Raw genomic sequence first — 17,647 nt, 5'->3', positions numbered from 1 at the left:
TATTATTTTTTGTTATAGATCTTGTAGAACTCTGTGGCCTTTTAAACTACATACATGTGTAACTTGAATAAAAGTTAAAAAGAGAATTAAACTGCACTTCTGTGTTAACTCTCCCATATCCAATAACATCTCTATTTCTCAGTGGTCTTTAGGGCATTTTAAGGAGTCTATACCAGTAGCACAAGGAGTACTGAACCAGGGGTTCCAGGACCTGCCAATGGAACCCACAGGAATCTTATCTGATAATGCCTCCTTGGAGAATTCAGAGCATAAAAGAAGCATCAGCCTGCTCAGATCAGATCCCACATTGAGGCCTAACAGTTCAATAAATGATTTGGGTAAACAGAAGTTAGAAGTATATCTGGTCCCGGAGACTCGAATTGGGCTTGCTTATTCAAAAGGACTTGGCAGTAACCCAGAGGGTTATTATGAATAATGCCATCTTGGCCGACTATTTGCTAAGAATTTTGTTTCGGAAGCCTTAAAGTCTGAAATGATTCTGGCACAAGGAACACCTTATGATCTTTATATTCCTTTGCTACCTAAACGTCAGGTATTTTCAAAAGAACATGTACTCCAACCCCTCCCAAATTTTGCACATGAGGAAAGTTGAGGCCCAAGGCCAAGGAAGCACAGCTGGGGTGTAAAAGATGAGGTTAAGCCTGGTTCTAGAGACACCTACTCAGTGCTGTCTTCCAGGGTTCATCTTTTCCCTTGTACCTTTATCAAGCTCCCTCACAAGTCCCCAGGTATTTCTGACCTCCATTGAACTATTCAGGTTATATAAAATGCATCAGTTTTCAGGGTGAGTAGGGATCATGTCAGCAAAAGCAGAAGCAGCTACAGGAAGACTGAATGAACTGCACTGGTCCTTCCTTACACATACACATATTAACACAAACAGGGATGGTGATGGGAAGTGAGAGGTCCCAACAGACTGATATTTAAAGGTCACGTGGTTTTGTTTTTCCTTTTAGCTGGTTTCCCTTTCTTTTAAAACCAATATACTCTAGTCCCCTCACAATTATAACAATTGCATCACTTCGTTTTCATTTGGGTTTCCTCATGGGTTAGCTGCAGGGCTTTTCTCAAGAACAGTTTGTCCAGCAGTAGTCATGACTGCAATACCAAGAACTCTTGAGGATTCTGCAACAATACATTGTTTAAAATTCTACTAAACAGAGAGATATTAGAATACCATATCCTCCACAAAAATAAAAGAATAATTTTTAATTAAAATATTACAAGTACTTCTTGACCTAAGAAATTGTGCCCTTCCTCTGTATGAAATATAAAATGAACCTTTGGCTGAGTTATTATAAAGGAAAAAAGACACATAACTTTCTCACATGCCTTGATAGTCAGGTACTGTCACTCTTGATACTGAATATGCAAGTAAAAATCTCATGCCCTTCAACAGAATATCTGCATCTCCCCTAGGCAAAGTATAGTGCAAAACCTGACTCTACTGATTAAGACCACACAGATGAGCCAAATCTGGAGGAAAAATAACCGACTTCTCAATAAACCAGAAACTGGACACCTGAGGATCAAGCTTAGCTGCCAGGCCTGATTCTCCAGAGGAAGAGCCTGTGGTCCAGACCACCTGATCCTGGAACTCGGAGGTAGGCATATGGGAGCAAGATGATGACATCCCTCCCGTACACCACCCTTAAACTGTGGAACCGAGTGGCTTTGAATTCTCTTTTGGACCCTGTCTTGATTGCTACACAAGTCAGAAATTCCTCATTTCTTTTTTCCTCACTATGAGAAAATAAAGACAGCGATGCTAAATCACAGCTCAAATATTTAACATTTACTTTCAACACATGACGTGCTTTATTGAAATTCCATACTTGGAAATGTGCTACTTGCAGGAAACTGCAAGCTCAGAGGGACTAGTGCAGCTGATGATATTTATTCTAAGAAGACATTTGATTCAAGAGACAGAGATAAAGTGAGATCTCCTAGAAGGTGCACACTTCAGGGATCCTCTGGTGACTGACTAGGGATTTTAAGGTAATGCTCTCCTCCTGAGTCACTAAAGATTAATGTGCAGTCAATATAATTTTAAGTAGCTCACTGCATTCTGCTTTTTTTTTTTTAACATTGACCCTTGGTCCCCTGAATCCCACTAGGTATTTGTCCAACTATCAACTCAGAAATTAACTTAAAAAAAATTCCTGGCAGTCACCTGCCAGGCAGGGGTCTATGGAAGAGAAGTTCAACAAAGCTCTTGTGGTTTGCAATGAAGCTTGTCCCAATTCCCAGCCTATGGCTTCTTCCCTTGTCTGTCCTTGAGTATTGAAAGATTTCTTGCACCCAAAGCACCTCTCACATGCAGCTACTCAATTGCAGGTACGGAGTGTATCAAGCCAGTTTGCCCAATCCAATTCCAGTGATGGTTCTGCTCTGCTTGCGTTATCCACCCCCCGTTTGTTTGGACAAGAATAATTTCACATGTGTGCCTGAAAGGCACTGAGAAAAAGCAGCCAACTGTGTGCACTTCTTGGGACTGACTGGCTTTTCATACTGTGAAGTGACTAGACCTTCTCAGAATGCTGAGGGATGCAGTGGAAAGCAGCCTTTGGTCTCTTTGAATAAGCTGCCCTGTGCTGCTACTCAAGCGAAGGAAGACACATTAAATGTCCTCAGTCAGCTCTTTCGACTTGAGTTACTTCAAAAGTTGTCTGTCAACGTGGATATCAAGAAGACATCTACATGACAGCATACAAACCGTGCACATGTACACGTGGGTCCCAGAAGAGCTGGCAGGATCCAAGCTGCCCGCTGGGCCAGGAGAACATGTGGCGCTGCCTCTCTGAGGCACGGGATGTGGTTGGCTATTTTTTTGTTGTTGTTGTTATGAAATACAAAGCTGAAAACTACATTTTGGGGATTTCAGTAAAAAAAAAAATGTGGCAAATATTAAACTTAAAAAACATTTCACTCCATAAGTGAACTGGATTTCCACATTTCAGTCAAACTGACAGGCAGATGTTTGTTTGCTTTTAGCATATTTTGAAATAACTAGTTATATTCATCTACACATACACACAGAGGCTCAAAACCAGGAAAGGCCAATCACTTTAGATTGGAACTAGAAATTCAGATAAAATGCACTCCCCCAAGTCACTTCATTTAGACTGTATCACAGTTTTTCCATAGAATAGTGGGATTAATTATGGGAGACTTCCACATAAATGATAAAAATGCTAATTAGATGGTGTTTAAGAGCAATATGGAAGATTCCCCAGATGAATGTGTTTTAATAATAAGACACGGGCCTGATGTGTCATGTGTCATGTCAAGGAAGCAGCCACATTTCTAGCAGGGATTGAAATACTATAAAGTGCCTCTATTACACATTGAATCAGAAGGCTTACTTACAAAATAAATATATATGGGTGTATGGGTGTGCCATATATATAATTGCTCGATTTTCTATTCAGTTATAAGAAATTATAAATGAGCAAAAAGGATTTTGCCTACCTCACAGCACTTTTTGTCTGCCTTCCTCTTGGGTCTCCTGACTAGGTTATGTCAGAGCCTGATAAATGCTCTGCAATTGTGCCCAGAAGCCCAATTTCCCCAACTTTCTCTGCTAAGAACAGGTTTTTGAAACCTATGATAAGCATTTTTCCATATTATTTACCTTTTGTCAGGGAAGTATCAGCCAAACTTATTTGAGAACAGAAAGGTTGTTTTGGAAGGGCAGATGGGAATGCTTTGGTAGATATTGATGTGAACAACAACAACAACAACAAAAAACTACCTGGATAGTTCTTCCTCTTGCTGAGGGAAGAGAGAATAGGAGTGGAAATAAAAGATGGAAGGAGGCAGAGCTTGGGTATGCCAGGGGAAGATATGTATATGGTTTGACTACATCAACTGACAAATTATGTATTATAAACAAGTTATGGGACACAAAAGGTTTTCAAAAAAAAAAAAAAATCTGATCCTTCATCCTCCCTTACTCTGAAGGAAAAGAACCCAAAAGATAGATGTTTTCAGAGGCAGAAACACAAGTGGCTCAGAAAAGATATGAGTGACAGACTAATTTTTCTCCCCCAGATGTTTGAATTTCTCATATTTAGAAGTATCTTTTAATTTCCTTCATGGGGGGAGAGTCTGTAAAATGTCATTCTAGATACAAGGAGAAGTGAAATCCAAACCTATCATCCAAGGCTCCCCATTGAGGCAGAGCCCCAGCATGTCTTCTTTTGGAGAACCCTCTGCACCTTGCTTTCTGTTTCTAAACCGTTGTGATGTGTGCTATAAGAGGGACCTCTCACCCTCATTCTGTTAAGTGTAGGAATATGGATATGGACAAGTTATGCATATGACTTTAAAACTCATCTCCTTTTTCATTGAAATGTCAGTTGGTCCAAAGATGGGCAGGGTAAGACAGGCACTCTGATCCAGTGTAAACTGAAGCAGTTAGGTAAAATGTGTTCCAGCACATGAAAAAATGTTTCTTTCCACTCACTCAGCAATTCAGTTTCTTGTAAACTGATGCCAGCATAATAATTCCAAATTCAAAAACAAAAAAAAAAAAACACTCCATACACAAAGATATACTAAGCAATACTACGCATATTTATCTAGTGAGTTGAAATCAATGTGTCTACATCCATTGTTAGAGAAATTTAAATTAAATTAAGCTTTGGTATGTCCCTTCTATGGACTATTTCACAGCAAAAAAAAAAAAAAAAAAAATGCTTCTCAGAAAGTGTTTTATTAGAGAAGTGGTGATGAGCACTGTAATCCCAGCCACTTAGAAGGTTGAGGCAGGAGGATCACAAATTAGAACGCAGCCAGGACAACTCAGCACTTAGCGAGATTCTGTCTCAAAAATAAAAATAAGAAAAGAACTTTCAATGTAGTTCAGTGATAAAGCATTTATCTAGCATGTGTGAGGTCCTGGGTTGGATCTTCAGCATCAGGGAAAAAAATAGGGCAACTACTTAGGACTAATAAGTTATTATAGCAAGATGCAGGATATAAAGTTAACACACAAAAGTCAATCACTTTCCTATATACAAGTAATGAACACATGGAATTAAACACACACACATACACACCAATATCATTTACATTAACACCCCCAAAACTGAAATACTTAGGAATAAATGTAGCAAAATATATACAAGATCTATAAAAGGAAAACTACAAAACTCTGATGGAAAAAAAAAAAAACATCAAAGAACTAAATAAGCTCAGAGATAGTCCATGTTCATGGAAAGACTCAATATCGGCAGGATGTCAGTATTTCTCAACTTGACCTATAGATTCAATGTAATCTTAATCAAAATCGCTGTCAGTCATTTAATGGATATTGGCAAATTGATTCTAAGGTCTATTTAGATAGGTAAAAAGGAGCCCAAACACTCAAGCGGTAACGCGCTCGCCTGGCATGCGTGCAGCCCGGGTTCAATCCTCAGCACCACATACAAACAAAGATGTTGTGTCCACCAAGAACTAAAAAATGAATATTAAAGAATTCTCTCTCTAAAAAAAAAAAAAATTCTTAAAAAAAAAAAAAGGAGCCAAAACAGCCAACAAAATATTGAAGAACAGAGTTAGAGAACTAATGCTAACTGACTTTAAGACTTACTTTAAAGCTATAGTAATCAAGACAGAGTGGTACCAGAAGAAGAGACCAATAGATGAAGGGATATTAGAGCCCAGAAACAGACCCATGAAAATAGACTCAACTGATCTTCGACAAAGGAACAAAAGCAAAAGAATGGAAAAAAGACAATCTTTTTAACTAATAATCTGAAAAAACTGGTTATGTGTTAAAAGAAAAAGAAAAAAAAACCTAAGCATAAACCTTATATCTTTCAAAAAATACACTCAAAATGGATCAGACCTAAATTTAAAATGCAAACTAGAGTATAACACAGAAGCAAATCTAGATGAACTTAGATTTGAGAAAGACTTTTTAGATACAACAGCAGTACAATCCATAAAAGAATTAACATGCTGCACACACTTCATTAAAATTGAAAAAACAGTCAAGAGAATAAAAAGACAATCCAAGGAATGGGAGAAAATATTTGCAGCACCCATCTGATAAAGAACTGCTATCTAAAAGATCTCTCTTAAAACTCAACAAGAAAATAAACTATTAAAAAAAAAAAAACAGGCCAAAGATTTTACCACTTCACCCAAAAAAAGCACACAGGTGACAAATAAGCATATGAAAACAGAGACTCCATGTTCTATGCCATTAGGAAAATTCACATTAAAACAAGAAGACATCACCACGCACCTATTAGAACGATGGAGGACCCCTGGTAAAGCCCAGAGCTGAAGAGAAAGTACAGCAAGAGCAGCTCTCATTCACCACTGGTGGGAAGGCAAAGTGGTGCAGCCCCTTGGAAGACAGTGCCACAACTTCTCACCAAACTGAACTCTCACCATAGCACCCAGAAACAGCACTCCTCCCCCATATTGACACTCTGTCCACACAAAAACCTGCATGTGGATGTTTGTATCAGCTTTATTCATAACTGCCGAACTTGGGAGCTACCATGATGTCCTTCAATAGGCGAATGGATAAACTGTGTTCTATCCAGACAGGAGAATATTAGTGCTTCTAAAAAACGAAACTACCATCCATGAAAAGACACCAGGAAACTTAAATGCATTTAATGATGTGAAAAAATTCAATAAGACAAGGTTACCCACAGTATGATTCCAATTCTGTGGCATTCTGAAAAGGGCAAAACTATTGAACAGAAAAAGGTATCAATGGTTGCCAGAGGTCAAAGGCAGGGAAGGATGAACAGGCAGAGCACAGAGGATATTTAGGGAAGTGAAAATATCTCTGCATAATACTATATAGAATATACCTGTTATTATATACTTGTCCAAACCCAGAGATTACACAACACTGAGAGTGAACCCTAATATAAACTATGGACTTTGGATGAAAATGCTGTGTCAATATAGGTTCATCAAATATAATACATGAACAACTCTGGCTGGGAAAGTAGATGATGTAGGAGGCTATGCATGTGTAGACACAAGGATTATATAGGCAATTTCTATACCTTCCTTTCAATTTTGCTATGAATCTAAAATATAGTCTTTTTTTAAAAGGAATGCATCTAATGAATGAGCACAACTATTTTTGAGACTCGAGCAACAAAGGTAGAACTAGTCAAATGGGACTACACAAACCTCATATCTGAAAAGAGGTTAATATCCAAAATTACAAGTAACTCCTTCAAATCTATAGTGGGCCACAGGCTTGAATAGACATTTCTCCAAAGAAGACATACAAATGACCAAGTATGTGAAAAGATGTTCAACATCACTAACCATCAGGGAAATGCAAATCAAAAGTACAATGGGATGAGCCTTTAGAACATGATGCTAAAGCCGTCAGCTATGCAAGATGACTATGTTCTAGTGACCTGTTGTACAAGACTGTATCTATAGATAGCAATCTTTATTCTAAAGAAAGTGAACTAAGTGGTACTTGAATATGAGGTTACACATTTTTTTCTTCTACATTTTTACTTTTCTTTCCAAATGTCCTAAAATGGTCATATATTCCTTTTATAATCAGAAAATAGAAACCATATTGAGGATATGCATGACTTAACACAAAAGGCATGCCAAATATTTTGTTTCTCTCCTTTTGTTCTGATTAGCCTAATAGCAACAAGGTTGGGAGCTGAAATATAATAAAATGTAATCCAATTTTATAATGGATAAAAAAAAAAAAAACATCAGTGACAAACTAGGTTTCTGGAACTGTTTTTGACTGTCTAGACCAAACTTAATTTAAAAGAAATATACTCCTGACTAGAAAGTTACATTACTCAAATTTAAACAGGTATCAAGAGCATACCACTTTGTTCCATGAATTTATTCAACAGTCAACAAATAAGTACCATGCACTGACTCTGTGCCAGGCACCAGGGATCCAACAGTGAGCAAGACAGATGGGATTTGTGCATTTAAGCAGCTTGCAGCAAAGTGGGGCTGAAAGGGATGGTTTGTACACACCAACCCAGCTGAAGCTCATTCTAGAACAACTGCCAAAATCAGATGCTAAAGCTATAAAGAAATTTTTATCATTCCATGTTTAAAATAAAAATAATCTAGCTATTACATCACATTTTACTTCTTCTTTCTATATAGCACTTTGAGAAATACACAGGTACTTCTGAGTGGTGGCAGAGAGAAATCCAGAACCCAGGAATAGTGTGAAGAGAGCAAGGGCTTTGAAAGTCCAGCTGCAGTGAGTTCAAATACAGATTCGGCATGCTGCCTGGCACAGGTGAATCTTCTTCTATGACTTCACTATTAAAATACGGATAAAGAGGGTGAGCTTACTTTGGATTTTATTCTGAGGCATAAAGGAAACCATCTGGTAAGTGTGCCCAGCACAATGCCTGGCACAGATTTAGTGTTCAAACAGATCAATCCTTTGTCTTATCTGTAAAATATTACTGTTTAAGCATAAAAGCAAAGAATCAAGGACAAAGACGTAAAATTCAATGAATGGGAGGAGTGCAGTAACTGTCAGGGTACAGGGTTTCTTTGGAGGTGATGAAAACGTTTTGAAATTAATTGTAAATGATGGTTGTTTAACTATGAATATTCTAAAAACCAATGAATTGTACACTTTAAATGGGTAGATTGTATGTTATGTAAATTATATCTCAATAAAGCTGCTATAAACATTGTGTAAAAAAATCAATGAAATACTCAGATCAATATGCTTAGATGGGCCAACAGCTAATCTTTGCAACTAATGAGACCATTTCCATTTTGCAATCAGAAATATATCTTCAGTTCAAAGTCCCTGTAATGTCAAGACTTCTGTACCATTCCTTCTTTACAGGGAAAAAGTTAATAAGCAGATCGGACAATATGACACACACACACACACACACACACACACAAACACACCCTACAAGACAACCTTAATCTTTTACACCCATGTCCTAAGAAAAGCTTACTTTTTAATGTTTTACATTCTGTGTTCACACACAGTAATAAGTTTCATGCTAGGCGCTGTGGTACATGCCAGCTATTTGAGAGACTGAGGCAGGAAGATCACAAGTTCAATGTGGTGAGACACTGTCTCAAAATAAATATTTTTAAAAAGGGCTGGGCACATAGTTCAGTGGTGCAGCACCTGCCTAGTATGCATGAAGCTCTGGGTTCAATCCCCAGTACCCACAGGGGGGAAAAATGTCAGCTATAATATCAACCAACAGAAAGGGCTAACGACATGCCTTTATATGGAGAGTTTGAAAGTTCTTGCTGCATCTCTTAACACCCAATGTCACCATACCAACATACACACCCCAAATGAACCAGAAACTAAATGTTCTGCCTAAAGTCAGTAAGCTGAATCCTACTTTAGAGCAGCACATTTTTCACACTGGCAAGAGGTAAAGGGACCATGTGTGTTGTTGCTGTGCAGCGAAACACATTCACTCATGCTACCCAAACTTTGGCCACATCACCTCATTGGGAAAGCACAAAACAAGTAGGGTCAGGAGTAAAGCAGAACAAACCAGGAAAACGGCCCAAAGCCCACGAAATTTCTACCATCCTTTTCCTCTCCTTCATTCAATAGGTCTTTATGGTCTACTGTATGCCCACATGAAGACCCACTCTCCATTTATACTCTCAAAAGCTGGAAACATTTTCATTAATCTTAAAAAAGAAAATACTTCAGTGCATTTTGTTGTTGTGTATTATGTATCCTTAAAGGTTGTACTTTTATTTAAAAAGTGTTTGCTGGCACTGGTGTGCGCCTATAGTCTCAGCTACTCAGGTGGCTGAGGCAAGAGGAACACTTGAGCCCAGGAGTTTGAGGTCAGCCTGGGCAGCATGGCAGAAACCCTGTCTTAAGGGAAAAGAGGCAAGGAAGGAAGGAAAGAAATCCACCACTGTGGTAGAGCAAACACGCAGATCTGATTTTCAAATTGGTGTGCCTTTTCCATTGGCAAATTGGGCAGTAAATGTGCAGTTTGGAAGGACATGGCCACCTTTGGGCTTCGCTGCCACCAGTGATATCTCAATCCACTCTCTTATGGGCAAACCCTACTGCAAGGTGGCCCGGGAAGGTAAGAGAGAAGTTGATGGCCCATATACTGGGTAGGACTAACTAGTAGTTTTTTCAGTCCCTCAAAACCTCTGTGGCATTCTGGTAAGAATCCAGGCTGGACCCCTTTTCCTGTTATCACAGTGATAAAACTATGCTCATCTTAAACAAAGTCACCTGTTCAGTGGGGGCTGATTTACCCCCAGTTAGCACTTACAGAGAGCACCAACCATTGGCCATCTCAAAGCTCCCCATAGCGTGTGGTTATGATCATCACTAACGTGAGGTGTAATGAAATACACAAGTTAACAGTGTTCAACTTATTCCCTTTGTGAGTCAAAGTTGAATTTATAAAATCCCAGAGATATAAATAATACCTCGCTCTGAACAATTATTGCACAAACTCCATGCTTAGTTGCTGAAAACACAAAGTCAGCCTGGATTAATGTTTAATCTCTACTCAAGGTATTCAAAATTTTAAAAGAAATGTTTTATTTGAAGTAATAAGATTGTAAGTAAACACTGCAGAACAGGAATGACAATACCATATGTTAAATCCATCCTCAATTACATAGGATCATTTGCCTTTTAATAAATTAGTTTAAAACCCCCTTATCCTACACACAGTTATGACTTTGGAGATAGAAAAGAAGCAGAAGACTTTTAAGGACATCTCTAGTGGTTCAAAAAAGAACCATTTATTTCTCCAGTTAATTACCTTTAAAGCATAATTCCCCAAATCACTTTTCTTTTCTTGGAAGCTGACACATAGAACACCATGTGAGGAACGTCCTATGAGGTGGCAAACCTCTCACACCTGGTGCCAAGTCTTCCCATTAAAAATCACCTTCACTACCCCAAGTTGCCATCCCCTCTGAAAACTCCCCCTGATTCTCTGAGTTCAATTCGTTCTTTGCTACCTTAACCACTTCCCTTACTAGTATGGGTTTCTAAACTATTTCAAAAATCATGCAGCAGAGACCACACAGAAATGAAACTATTGTGTCTGGCTCATTGGAGAAATCAACAGTAAGGACCATCCCCACCACATTAATAAATTAGATAGATTGGTATCAATTAGTGATTCAAGATGCCCCTCAAATCTTCTGTGGCATTCACCTTGAGGTTTAGGGCTGGATCCTCTTCCTCAATGGTGATTAGACAGCCAGGCTCATCTGCCACACTTTAGCATCTTGACTGGCACTACCTACTCTGTGGTAAATAAGCAGGTGACCTGACCATTTTATACTTTGGAACGTGAAGCAATAATACATGTGGTTCCCTTAAAGGGAAACAGATGGTCAAGGAACTTGCAGACGGCTCAGCTTTCCACCTTGCCCTGAGACTGTAGTTCTCAACTGTGTCTCAACATTAGAGTGACCTGGGACGGCTCTGATAAAACACCATTGCCAGGTCACCAAACCCACTAGTGAAAAGCTGTGGTGGCACCTGGACATCTGCATGTTTTTAAAGCTCCCCAGGTGATTCAAAGGCACAGTAGTGAGAACCACTGTTCTATAACCTATAGATGTCTGAAGGGCCATCATTGGCAAATGCCAGGTTTCTTTCCCTCACTTCCTTTTCTTCAGTAGCTTTGCCTAATCATTAAGAGACTAGAGGGGATGGGAATGATACTGTCAGAGCAGGGGTAAATGACCATCACAACAATGGACAATAGACTTAGTTGAACCAAGTATGTTCTTGGATATGCCCCCCCAAGAAATATGAGTCAATAAAATACAAAAAGACAACACATTCACAAGAGCTAAAAAGCCAAGTTCAACACATATGCATTTATACACACTGTACTATATACCATGCTTTTTTCTTTCTCAAAAAAAAAAAAATCAAACAAATAATTATACATAGTCATGTGTGTCCCAAATGTCAGGAATTAAATGCTGAGGAAATTCTTTCCAACATCTGTGAGTAATTTTGTACAATACATCATTGCTCCTATGCATTCACCTTAAAGAAAGATCAGAGTAGAAAAACCAAACATCTAAATGTAGTAATAGTTTTGTTCTCCTATTAAGCATGGTCTGAAACTCACTAATTTTTTCCAGAGGGAACTTCACTAATAATTCTTTATTTCAGAACACAATTTGGTTCTTACAGACAAGCAGGATTTCATGTACTGGCAATAACAAGGGGGGGTTCAAAGATTGTGAGTAAAAGAACCATCCTCTAGTGAGGAATTCCAAGCACAAGGAACAATAAAGTGTTAAATAGGGATTTCATATTCCAGTCTCACTATTCCCCACCACAGCCAAGAAAACCACGAGAATATTCAACATTCCCCAAAGACTTTCAATATGAACTCTTAAAATTCTAGGACCTTAAAATACACACACATATACAACTTTCACACACATGAATGCACATAACAAATTAGGTTTGTGCAAAAAACTCTACCAGTTATACAATGCCCTCGATGTAAAAACACCAGGGAAGGGATTTTACCCAGCTCAATCTACAGAACATTAGTCAAAGCACCTGACAGTTTTATAAGAGCTCCACTCGAAGCTCTTTGTTTAGTGAAACTTCATACTACCAAACTATTGTATCTTACTTTTCACTCTCTTTTCCCCAAAAACGACGTCTTTAAGCTCTGCCAAATAACTGGCTCCAAATGTATTTGTTCTATGTCTGTTTTTCCCAAAAGGGAAAATTTAATGGTCAAGTGGGCTTCATTTTTAAGTCGGTACAAGGCTTTAAATACACTGTACTGAGAAAAGGATGCAAATGGAATGCTCTAGAAAATGGTTGCACATTAAACACACATCTTATATCCCAGGCAGTCACCAAGATGAGCTCTTAAATTCTATGGAGGTCATGTTTAGTTTTATTCAGCAAAAAATTCTCTGTTAACATCTCCAGCTCCTTATTATCATCATGGAAAACATCCACACATCCCCAAATCCTGGAAAATGTGGGTCAGTAAAGAGAAACTGAGAGCTGCCCAAGGTTCTGCACCCTCTGAGGCTGGGTCTACCATATGAATGAACAAAAGACATCCACAGAGACAGACAGAAGACAGCATATAAAAGCAAGTACATCAGAATCAGCTGACTGACTTTTCAGAGGACAGTAGGGAATGGGAGGCTTTATATATATCATTATCAAATAATAGTAATCATACCTCTTCAAACATATGACTAGAGTATTCTTCTTCAACTCAGGCACTGCTACAGTTTTAAAGACAGATTGTATTTTTCTAAATAATCCTATCTTTTATTAGAGGTTAAGGTTAGAAGTTGAAACTAAACAAGACTTCTAAGCAAACTAAAAAACAACCCATGCTGTCCCAGAAAGTTTGTGGCTAATTTTACAACATCACCCAGTGAGGTCACACTGCAGGAACTCAGTCCTAGCCCACAGTTAAATAAATAAAATCATGACAAGCACTGAACTGATGAGCCTAAATCACAGCTAAGAAATGGGGAGACAGCATTTCACTCCAGTGAGCAATTATCCAGGTACAAGAAAAGCTGACTTCAAGTGTATGGAAGTTAACTCCTGGCTCCTTCCAAATCTTCTTTGTTTCCCTGAAAAAGCTGCACCTAATTGACTATGATCTTACTAATGTCCCAACTCCTTTTCTATACTTTTCACATTGAAGAATCCTTCTGAAACCCTTTCCCACCACTTCTGCTCCAGGGAAAAATCCAAGGGAAGGCAAAACTGTGCACAACCCAGGCGGGGGGGGGGGGACCCAGACAGAAACTTGCCCTGGTGCTGGGGGGAGGGTTGCCTAAATAGACAAGCAAGCTAAGAACAATTTAATTCTGGCTCCTCTTACCATCAATTCCTCCCAATGTGGTTTCACAGTATTGTTTTAAATTGGTTCCCAGAATGTCTAAAAAACCCCAATTAAAAATACAATGAGGGAGAAGATGAAAAACCCCCAAATTTCTAAAGCCAGAAGTAAATTTTAACCATCACTTCCATGTAAGCAAACAAGAAACACACCATAGCTACTATTTTCATTTCCTTTTCTTGTGTAATTAAGTCTTTTTCTCTCTTTCTGGCACTGTCCACACAATTTTTTTTTATCTAATTATGAAACATATCATACAAGAGTAATGTAATAAGTAGAATTCAAAGCCTTATCAAAAAACTTTTGTTTTTTCTATCTTGAAACAGCTTGAGCTACTTCTTGCCCAGCAATTACTTCCCCCACCTACTCCCCACTCCCACCCACTCAGTCTCTTTCACATATATTCTATCTTCTCCCTTTGAATTTCGGCCCTCAAGTTTTTTGTCTTGATTCGGGGGAACCTAATGAATGATTTTGAGTCTCGGGCACTCCTTGTTACTCTCATCTTGGTCTTTACTCTTACAAATGACAGTGATTCGCAACTGCCAACCCCTTTAAACTTGACCAGTTTATCTTAAATGGGGAAAAAAAGTGCCCCCAGTTCTTCATTTTCCTTTGTTCCCTTTGGTGTACTCTGGGATGTACTTCTTCTTTATACTCCTCTACCTATTCTGAAGGAATCGGTGACTTCTCAATCCTTGGCAATTGGTTTTAAGTATTTGTTGGCCTGTTAATGACACAAGCCATCTGAAATACCCTGTACCTGATGACCATGTGCTATGAGACGTGGCCAACTCTAATGTGGATCCACTACCAGTGTGGCACATGCTCTGATTTATATTTCCAATAGCAATGACAGATCAATCCATTTCTCTTGTACCTTGTTTCCCTCGTGACTAATGGACTGCACTTGCCAAATGGCTTACTGAGTTAAGGGGCAGGAAAGGTCTCATGTCTCTGGCCACCAAAGAAATGACTGGCTCAACTAGGGTGTACGCCTTTGACCTTGGCTCCATTAGCTCTGAGCACCAACCAGCCACAACCACATCATGACAATGGTCCTCGCTAGGTACAAGAACCTTTGCTCCATCCAGAAGGTAAACATAAGCCTCCATATCACAAAAGCAATCACATCAAGACAGACAGATTGTCTGACACACCAAGACTAAAATGAACATGACATCTATCGCCCTTCCTAATTTCCACAATACCTTTTAGGGGAATACCTTTTAGGGTTACCCTGACCCTGCTTCTTACATTTCTTCCCTATTAGCATTTAAAGTGGAGAACCACTTTTAGGGGCACCAACTCATCCTGAAGGTAAAAGCATCCATGAACAAGAAGACGAACACAGTTCTTAGGTCAACAAAAATTCAGAGAGCCTTAAAAGCCTCTTTTCTCTCCTCTCTGAATACCACAAAACAAATTCCCCTCACAGATGGACAGAAACACAACAACACAGGGTAGAGGGCATAGGAAAATAAAGAAAAATAAATTGTATTTACCTTCTTCTGTTTCATGCCACACGATCCCTTCCAAATTCACACTGGTCCCAGGTTCACAGGGCCCCAGACACTCTGGCTCTGTCACTACTCCAACTTCACACGTATTGACACCCACAGAACGAGTCCGAACCAAAAGCTGTTCAACTGGTGCTGCAATATTGGATGAGGATGGGGGAAAGTAGGAGGGTAGAATCTGAGGCGTGAGACTGCTGGAAATCGGTGGCGGTGGTGCTGGCACTGTGAACAGGGGGTCAACCTGAAAGACAGACAGGCTTACTGCAGAGGCGCTGCATTCCCGAGTTCTTTTTAATGCAATCTGTTTACATCGCTTCTAGAATACATCATCATTCCAAATTCTATTTGCAATTATAATCTGCTTTGAGTGTTTTAATGATGCCAAAATATAAAGTAGAATAGAAATGATTATTGTATTTTTTCATGCCAAACAAAGTAAACGTAAGAGCGCTAGCTTCCTGAATTACAGCCAGGCCTTCGATGTTCTAAATTCACCAATGAACAACCTGTTTAGTCTCAGTAGATGTGAATGAAAAATGTGTTGCAAAATTAAGACTATTTCCTACTTGTACTGAAATCTTATTTTCAAAATTATATGCTTTTCCAAATGATAAACTCCAATAAATACCAATAAACAATAAGGCCTACATTATTGGACATTCAAGTACAGGAGATGGACCAAAATTGTTTTCAAAGTACTTTATAAACCATAATGAATTAAATCACCACTAAAATATATTAACTTACTGTGCTGAATATATAAAATATATAAACTTGATTACACACACTGAAACACATAAACTGGATATTATTAGCATGTATTAAACATCAACTCCTAATTAAGTGTTCTATTGCAAAGTTGAGCAGAATTCATAAAAGAGAAGAAATAAATGTGTGTGCTCAACTTCAACAGAACATCAGTTCTTCCAGTGCACAAATCCTTTAGTGATTCCACCTGTCAAGATCCCTGATGAATTTAACCAAAGCCCAGCAGCCCTCTTTCTCGATACAGGAAATAGAAATGACAGTCAAGTACAAGATCTTCTGGTGCAAAGATCTCTCTTTTGCACCCCTGTCCCCAGGAGGTCAGCAAAGGAGGAAGTCTAGAAGGCTGGCATGATGAATCAAAGCCTATGTATATACTAAACAGGCAGATCATCAACCAACCTATTCCTTCTTTTGACCCATTTACAAACTTGGAGCTATTACAGAATAGCTTTGACCCTGGTGACAGGTTATTGGTTGTGGGAAAAGCTACACAAAACACACCTGTACTAGGACTCCAGATTAATCCTATGTCCTGATGTTGCCCATAGATACGACCTGCATATAAAGGATGATACCTTGCATGCCTTATCAGTTGGGCTAACAAATCATGCATGTTTAAAAGGACACATAGAAGATTGTTCTGGTAAAAATGCTATCTTATCTGTTGTTCAGATATATCCCTAGTTACCCTCTGTAGTAACTTGGCTACAGATGTAATATCACAGTCTTTGTTGCTTAAAAAAAGCAATAAAGCAAAACAAAAAGAATATATTCCAAGAGAGTCAGATAAGGAAGTGTGCTCCTAAGTTAAACAGCTGAAGCAGTCAGCTGTGTGGGCTCCTTGTTCAAATGCCTGTAGGAACTACTTCTGCAGTTTGCATTTCACTAAAATGATAAACTGACGTTCACTTGCCTGAGTGATCCAAGCCGAAATAGAACAGCCCTTCACCCATCTGCATGTTAAAGAAACTTAATTTCCTGCTCTCAAAGCTGCCATAAAACTTCTTTTGCTCCATGCATTTTATTGTTCTATATTCTTGATCACAGAGTCCAAGAGAGAAAAGCATTTTGCAGTTCAAACCCCAGATATGATGATTTATGATTTTGGGTAAATGCAGCTTAATGTGGATCAAAGTTCGCACTGATAGTTCCTATTTTTAAATGGGGCTGACAAATGAAGAGAGAGGTTCTGAGGCAGGAAATATAAGCAAAGGGGAAAAAAAAACACATCCAATGTTACCTTGTAGTCTTTATTACAACTAAAAAAAAAAAGTGTGGGATTAGAATAATTTTTCAGAATTTTAAAAAAGTAAGAAAATTATAATCAGTTCTACTTGCTCCCAAAAACTTCATAATTTGTACAGTTCATTATAAACTGGCTATAATTCAACACTATGTATATAAACTATAAGGACAAAACGGAACAATATTCTGAAGGTGTTCTTTACATGGCCTGAT

General features: G+C 38.6%; 1 protein-coding gene across 1 annotated transcript in view; it reads right to left on the bottom strand.

Annotated features, from left to right (window-relative positions):
• Window positions 1-17,647, bottom strand: part of Znf608 (zinc finger protein 608) — a 101,773-nt gene that overhangs the window by 46,747 nt on the left and 37,379 nt on the right. The window contains exon 2 of the mRNA XM_026409524.2: window positions 15,407-15,662. Coding sequence (XP_026265309.2) covers window positions 15,407-15,662 — 256 coding nt within the window. The remainder of the gene's footprint in view (window positions 1-15,406; window positions 15,663-17,647) is intronic.

This window comes from Urocitellus parryii, chromosome 1 (assembly GCF_045843805.1).
Source record: "Urocitellus parryii isolate mUroPar1 chromosome 1, mUroPar1.hap1, whole genome shotgun sequence".
NCBI lineage: Eukaryota > Metazoa > Chordata > Mammalia > Rodentia > Sciuridae > Urocitellus > Urocitellus parryii.
The sequence above is the reverse complement of the archived record's forward strand: the minus strand, read 5'-3'. Positions and strand labels throughout refer to the sequence as shown.